General features: G+C 37.3%; 1 protein-coding gene across 3 annotated transcripts; it reads left to right on the top strand.

The window, feature by feature from the left end:
* The first annotated feature begins 3,219 nt into the window (after positions 1-3,219).
* LOC109705747 (BTB/POZ domain-containing protein At3g22104-like) lies at positions 3,220-7,308 on the top strand. 3 transcript variants are annotated; one of them, XM_020226525.1, is made up of 4 exons: positions 3,220-3,911; positions 3,998-4,036; positions 5,521-6,627; positions 6,772-7,308. In XM_020226525.1, exons 1-4 carry the CDS (start codon positions 3,876-3,878, stop codon positions 7,210-7,212), a joined length of 1,623 nt encoding a protein of 540 aa, XP_020082114.1. In that variant the 5' UTR covers positions 3,220-3,875; the 3' UTR covers positions 7,213-7,308. The 3 variants fall into 3 exon arrangements, with proteins under 3 accessions (XP_020082114.1, XP_020082113.1, XP_020082115.1); XM_020226524.1 differs by lacking the exon at positions 3,220-3,911 and adding an exon at positions 4,154-4,211 and having other exon boundaries at positions 3,993-4,036; XM_020226526.1 differs by lacking the exons at positions 3,220-3,911; positions 3,998-4,036 and adding an exon at positions 5,238-5,450.
* Positions 7,309-7,741: the final 433 nt, after the last annotated feature.

Genomic DNA, 7,741 nt, shown 5'->3' on the forward strand with positions numbered 1-7,741 from the left:
TATGAAATTTAGTTTCCAAATACTTTTAATAATGTAGATCAAGCCTAATGGAGCCGATCGTTGATTTGGAAGCCGCATCATCGAAAACAACTTGGTAGCACGGAGGCCTCCGTGCTAGGCCTCCGTGTTACCGATAGTATACCAGCCTAGCTCTCTCTCTCTCTCTATATATATATTTACATATAGAATTAGGCTGGAATACTATTAATAGTAAAACATTTTTTTTGCTATCAAATTTTTAACTCTTGGATGAAAAATTACAAGGTTAGGATGATATTAGTCGGTTAGAGTTGAGCGGCCCCCCTAGGGTTGAGCGGTCCCCACTGGGTTATAGTATTTAATCCAATGGTTAGAAATAACGAAAAGAGTTGATCCAAAGGCTAAAAAACTGGTAGCAATAATAAAATTTTGCTACTAATAGTAGTCCAGTCCAACTCTTAGCATCTCTACTTTTCCTAATATCATTCAAATATAGAATTAAAAATATAAATTTATATTGATTGTCTTTAGAGCAAATGGTAAAAGGCTTGTTGGTTAGTACTAGAGGTCCCAAGTTCAAATCTTAGTTGACTAGTTGATTCACATATTTAGCTAAATTTATTTTTAAATAAAATAAACAAAGCGGGTAGGGTGCTACCCATCTTTAAAAAAAAAAAGTGAATTTACATTTCAGAGTTGAATAATATTTTTGAATCCAAATTCAGATTTATCTTCAGATCAGAATTTGAAACCATATTTGAAATTTAATTCAAACTTTTAACTTAAAATTTAAATTCATGTTCAAATCCTGAATTTGATTTTCAAATCTAAGATTTGATATGAAATTTCAAAATTTCAAATTTAAATTTTAAGATAAGTTCAAATTTAAATTTTAAATTTATTTCAAAACTCAATTCAAATTTGAAACTTTCTATATTCTAATTTAATTTTAGATTTTTTATCTTAATTAAAATTTTAAATTAACCAAATGCAAAGTTAAATTATAATTTTGATCTTTTGGTTTAAATTTGAATTGTATTAGATTTTTTTTTTTTTCCCACTCCAGCACTCCGCTCTAAATCCTAATTCTAGGTAATATTCCTATCATATTGTCATGTTCAATATAATACTGGATATTAGCTACAACAAAAAATAGTATCACTGCATACAATCGTTATGAAAAGCCGAACAGGCCATAACATTAAAAATTAGGGAAAACTTCAAATACCCCCTGTGGTTTCCCACTTTCTCACTTTAGTACCCTGTCGTTTGAAGTGTATCAAGTTAGCCTTTGTGGTTTCGCACTTTCTCACTTTAGTACCCTGCGGTTTAAAGTGTATTAAGTTAGTACCCTATGGTTTCATTTTTCTCTCACCGGAGTGTAACTATTTTTCTTCCTCTCCCTCGCCGGCATGCTTCTCGGCCCCGAGAAGCACTTCCGCTTCGTCGCCGGCGGCGGCAGTAGGGACGGCGGATTTGTTTGGCTAGTATAAAATCCGTTGCAGTGGAGGTAGAGGGTGAAGACGGAGGAAGAAGACGCATTATCGTTCTCATTATCGTCGCGGAGGGCCACGGAGGTGCTGGGAGGATCAGAGAGANATATAGCTAACTTTAATTTCAAAATATTTCACTTCACAAGTAAAAAAAAAAAAAAAAAAAAAAATGGTCGCAGCGCGTCCTCGGCGGAGTCGGAGGCGAGTAGGGCGAGGGGTGCGCGGGCGAGGGTGAGGGCGTGAGGTGCAGGGACGATGGAAGCCGTTTTCGCCTTCGCCTCCGTCACCTTTTTCAGCGAGAAAAAAAAAGAATGCCACAAAAAAAAAGAGAGAGAAAAAAGTATAAGAGTATTTTGATCAGTTTACTAAAAATTCAGATCAAATCTGTAAAATTGAAAAGGTGGCTCAGTTTTGCAAAAACTCAAAATTTACGAAATTTTTATGCAAATTGGTCTAAATTTTTTTCTTAAAGTTTTTAGCAATGCTATATATCTGTAAATTTATAATATAGTTGCAAATCTTACACTAAAAGACCAAAATTATTCATTTGTCTTGTCAACTTTTCTCTTTTAAATTCTTAAAATCTAAAGAAAAATTTTAAACTCTTATTAGAGCCAAAAAGAGTATAATTGTACGCCTATCGACTTGGTGTAAAATTGCATTCCACTTATAATTATCCAAGTGCTATTATTTTTCTACTAGATTTTTAAATATATTTTAATTCTCAAAATTTATTTATTTTTGTAAATCTAGAATGAGAGAGGTGTAGAGTTTAAATCTGTATATTGCTGTTTATGTAGCATTTTTTTTTCTTTGTTAAAATGTGTGGATCGAACTTATTTTAACTATAAACAATTTGAATTTCGCTAGTCAATCTTTTAAAATTTTGATTTTACTAACGAAACTTTCAATTTAAGTAATTTGATTTAATCAACGACATTTTGATTTCAAAAGTTAAACATGTTGTTAATTTTTACAAATTTAGTTAGTATATTTCAGAAAAAACTTCAAGTACCGCCCAAGGTGGTTTCGCACTTTCTCACTTTAGTACCATGTGGTTTAAAGTGTATCAATTTAGTACCTCGTGATTTTTTTTTTCTTTTCATTATCCCCTCCATTAATTTTTTTTCATTAAATCAGTGAACTAAAATGTATTAAAGTGAATATTCGATAAATCTATGTAGGGTATTTGAAATTTTTGTATATAATTTAACGAAATGTTAACGGAGTAGCTGACGAAAAGAGAAAAATAAAACCACAGGGTACTAATTGATACATTTTAAACCACATGGTACTAAGTACCACAGGAATGATATCTGAAGTTATCCTATATTTTATACAATTCTCATAACTATAAGTATATTAAAATATATAATTAGCCTAAATTTTAGAGTCAAAATGCAGCTGAGCAACTCAAAACAAATGGAATAGAAATTAAAAATTAAATAATAAAATTAAAATTTTAAAGGATGGAATAACGAAATTGAAACGAATCATTGTTGAGTTATTAAGGTCCATAGATTTTTCACCTTTTTCCTTTTTCTAAAGTTCTGTTATTAGAGTTCTTCTTTCTTGTGACCCTAGGAAGTATAGGGGCACATGAAATTACACATGAGAAAGGAAAGGCATTTAAGGAGGCTTGGTGGGTTGGTCTTGTCTGTTTTATTTCTTGTGGGATCTGCAGCTGGGATTTCACCACTGAAACCACCAACTGATCAAGAAGAAGAGAGAGAGAGAGAGAGAGAGAGAGAGAGAGAGAGAGAGAGAGGGGCACTGAAGAGGCAGTGAAGAGAGAGAGAGAGAGAGATATAGGCAAAGAGAAAAAGAGCCTGAAACAACAACTTAAGATCAAAGCCATTTGAGGTCTTTAGCAGAGGGCATATTCCACAAACATAGTAAACAGTAGGAGGAGATTTGCAGGAAAGAAAAGAAAAAAAATTTTAAAAAAAATGTCAGGTCCCTCACCAGTCACCACTAACTATTTTGTTCTTTTCTTCTGCTTCTTATTCTTCAATTCCCCATCCCCCACGCTTTTTATCTCCCTCTCTCCCCCTCTCTCTTTCTCTCTCTCTCTCTCTCTCTCTCTCTCTCTCTCTCTCTCTTTATATATTCTAACCAATGAAGCTTTGTAAATGTGACTTCCCCCTGTATCATTTCTCATCTTCTGTTTCTTCTTTTCCTCTCATTTCCACTCCATTGACCACCAAGAAAAAGGTTCTCCTCCCTCCCTTTGTCTCTTTGCCCATCTGAGAGAATATGGCTGTGTGGGTTCCTTTTCTACTTCCATCACCTTTCCTATCCTCATCATTATACTCCCTCCCTCTTTTTTTCTTTTGTTTTTTGTCCCTAATAACTGTTCCATAGAGCCCCCCCCCCCCCAAACCAACTGTTCTTGCAGTTCTCATGTTGAAGCAATTCAAGATGGGTTGTGACCTTCAGGTGGATGTTAATGGGNCCCCCCCAACCAACTGTTCTTGCAGTTCTCACTCATGTTGAAGCAATTCAAGATGGGTTGTGACCTTCAGGTGGATGTTAATGGGGAGGAGACCTTCTTTGTGGATAAGGTAACATCTAATTTTTCTTCAATCTTAGTATTGGTATCCTCAAAACTTGTTTATTTGACATGTCTCTCTCTCCACTAAGCATTTCTCTTTGCTATTCCTTTTTTTGATCCTAGCTAGTGTCTGCTGCTGCTGCTGTTGGCCTGGTTCTCTAGTTCCAAGCTATTTACTTTTGAAAGTATCTTCTTGCCTTTTGGATCATTTATTTTTTGTCAAGTGACATTCAAAATAATCTTTAGATTTTTCTTCTTTTTTTTTTTTAAAAAAAAAAATCTCTATTCTGTTGGCCAATTAATGTTTTCACCCCATTTTCATGGAACGTAGGATTCAGTGCTAGCTTAATTCCTATACTTAATTTTTTCTTTTCCTTTTCTTTTTTTTTTAACTTGTAACTTTTATCCTATCATTTATGGCCAATTGATTGCATGGTTTGGCTCTTCTCTCCTCTCATTTATTACCCATGCATGGGAGCATTTAATGCTGCATATATACATTTTAATCTCCCTTTTGCTTTCCCCTCTCACAGTTATTATTTGTTTCCTTACTATTATTATTATGTGGGAGAGTAATTTTCGCCTCCTTGTCTCTATGTTTTAGTCTGCTGTTTCATTGTCCCTATTAAATGCTTGCAGCTACTCCTCACCTTCTTTGCCTCTCAAAATTGCTTGAATTCTGAGAGGACTCTCTCTCTCTTTCTCTCTCTCTCTCTCTCTCTCTCTCTCTCTCTCTCTCTCTCTCTCTCTCTCTCTCTCTCTCTCTCTCTCTCTCTCTCTCTCTCTCTCTCTCTCTCTCTCTCTCTCTCTCTCTCTCTCTCTCTCTCTCTCTCTCTCTCTCTCTCTCTCTCTCTCTCTCTCTCTCTCTCTCTCTCTCTCTCTCTCTCTCTCTCTCTCTCTCTCTCTCTCTCTCTCTCTCTCTCTCTCTCTCTCTCTCTCTCTCTCTCTCTCTCTCTCTCTCTCTCTCTCTCTCTCTCTCTCTCTCTCTCTCTCTCTCTCTCTCTCTCTCTCTCTCTCTCTCTCTCTCTCTCTCTCTCTCTCTCTCTCTCTCTCTCTCTCTCTCTCTCTCTCTCTCTCTCTCTCTCTCTCTCTCTCTCTCTCTCTCTCTCTCTCTCTCTCAACATGAAATTTAATGCTTCTGGTAGCCTCTCAGAATGTTGTCTCCTTGTGAAAATACATTCATTTATTTCTTACATTCTCTCCCTCCTATCATTTTGATTCCACCCCCACCCCCCCTCTCTCTCTCTCTCTCTCTCTCTCTCTCTCTGCTACAATAACAAACACATGAAACTTTAGTCCTTGATGAGCTCAAATTTTAATTTTGCTAGTACTAGTTTCTGATATCTTTATTAATCATTGGTCTAACTAATTTTGAAAATTAATAATTGGCACCATAGTTGAAGTTTCTTTTTTACCTGAAAATGGTGCGCTCTTTGGTTCTTCCTCTGCCCTTTGTAATTTTAAACAATTCATTATTATTATTTTCTTTTACAGGAAATCCTCTCATCCTTCTCTTGTAAACTCAGCAAGTTATTCAACAATCCATCAGCAAATTCATCTGCAAAGGCCCTCAAAGTTATTTTCCATGATTTTCCCGGGGGACCGGAGGGATTCGAGCTCTTCGCCAGATTCTGCTACAAAAATGGTGATCTTCAAATAACACCCTCCAACACTCCCCTCCTCCACTGCATTGCCCACTTCATGGAAATGTCTAAGGCCACCCTCTCTTCCTCCCCATGCTTGATCAATTCGACCCGAAAATCTCTCGAAATGATCCAATTTTGGACCTGGTCCGACACCGTGAACTCGCTGAAGCAATGCCAAGAGCTCTCTGCAATTTCCGGTTCTTCGGCGGTGTTAGGCAAGATCTTAGACTCACTTTTAGCGAGAATCGCTGCTATAAGCGATGCTAGCCCGTCCGACTCGCCGGAGAGCTCTGCTTTGCGGTTCTCGTGCGATACGAGAAGCACCGTCAGCGTGAAAACTGGCAATTCCCGATCTTGGTGGTTCGAAGATCTCGTATTATTGGACCCTCGCATGATCGAAAAAGTTATCAAGGGAATGCTTTCTCGGAAAATCGAGCATGGAACTATCAGCAGGTTCCTCTTTTACTATCTCAAGTCTAGATTATCGAATGCCGCACTTTATGAGAAGAAGAAGAAGGCCACTGAAGTTACCATTGAGCTTCTCAATTGTCTCGACGTAAACTCGGTTTCTTGCAAGCGATTGTTCGGGATTTTAAGAGTATCTTCGTCTCTGAAGATAAGCAGAGCTTGTCGAAGTACGTTGGAGGCGATGATAGGGGCCCAAATTGATCAAGCTTCGTTGGATAATCTGCTGATTCCGTCGTCAACCTTGATTGACAGCATTTATGATGTGAATCTAATCTTGAGGTTCTTGAAGTCCTTTCTTGATATCGTGGGGAAGGAGCTGGTCGCGCGATTGAAGAGGGTCGGGAGATTAATGGACTTGTACTTGGCTGAAGTTGCTCCTGATTCTTGCTTGAAGCCCGCAAAGTTTGTCGCGCTGATAGCTTCTCTCCCAGACGCGGCACGAGATTGTCACGACGCCATTTATCGAGCAATCGACATGTATCTCGAGGTACAACTTTTGATCATCCCCCAAATTAATTGAAGTTAGTTAACATCTCATTAGTTTGAAAAACAGAGTTCAAAATGAGCGCCGGTGACCAACATTTGATTGCTGTAGAAAAGTGCTATAAACTATGTTTGTCGATTAATGCAGGTTCACTCTCAACTGTCTGATGAAGAGAAGATGAAGATATGCTGTTGCATAAACTACGAGAAGCTCTCCTCAGAGTGTTGCAAGCACCTCGCGAAGAACGCGAAATTCCCGTCAAGGATAACAATACAAGCTCTCGTATCTCAGCACTCGAAGCTCAGGAGCCTTCTCCAAGACACCAACAACATCAAATCTACTCAAAAATCTCCCCTCAAGGGGAAACAGTGCGAGGATGGCGAACAGATCATTCTCTACGCCAAAAAGCTTGATTTGTCAATAGAAAATGAGAAGCTCAAAGCCCATCTTCAAGGTATGCATTGGAGGGTCATGGAATTGGAGAAAGTGTGCAAGAAAATGCAGACCCAGATGACAAGCATCATGAAAAGCAGGAAATATCCTGCAACTAGCAGTGGGTCAAGATCACTTCCTAGGCTCTGTTCATGATTAGTTCAGTTTTTATTTTAGAGCTTTTTTGTGTGGTATGGGATGATGTGATTTTTGTACATAGTATTATTATTGGCAAGTGGAATTTTCAGAGTATCTATCTGCAATGTTACTACTATTGTCTATAAAGCTAGCTGATTGAGAGCAGTGGCTTTATCAGAAGAAAATGAGAGATCATTGCCTTTGTTCAGTTTTCATGGTTGATATGTCTACTTGGACAGCTGGTTGAGAAAAAGTTACCCCTTTTTCTCTCCTGCACAGTGCTGTTGTGGGCATTATTTACTTTCACACACATTGAAGTCCAAACAGATCCTCAGAATTTATTTAGACCTCATTATCTGAAGATGTGCTATTTAATTTCAGAGTTCTTGTCCATAAGTGTTGTTTGAGTAGAGCGTTCAGCTAATCTTAATAGTTTTGCCAAGATTAAAAAAAAAAAAAAGAAGTAAATTTATTATAATATCAAATTGCTGTTCATGTTGTTTTAGACAATCGAAAGTTTGGGAACAATATCAAATTATGTTAAAAG

Source organism: Ananas comosus, unplaced genomic scaffold (assembly GCF_001540865.1).
Source record: "Ananas comosus cultivar F153 unplaced genomic scaffold, ASM154086v1, whole genome shotgun sequence".
NCBI lineage: Eukaryota > Viridiplantae > Streptophyta > Magnoliopsida > Poales > Bromeliaceae > Ananas > Ananas comosus.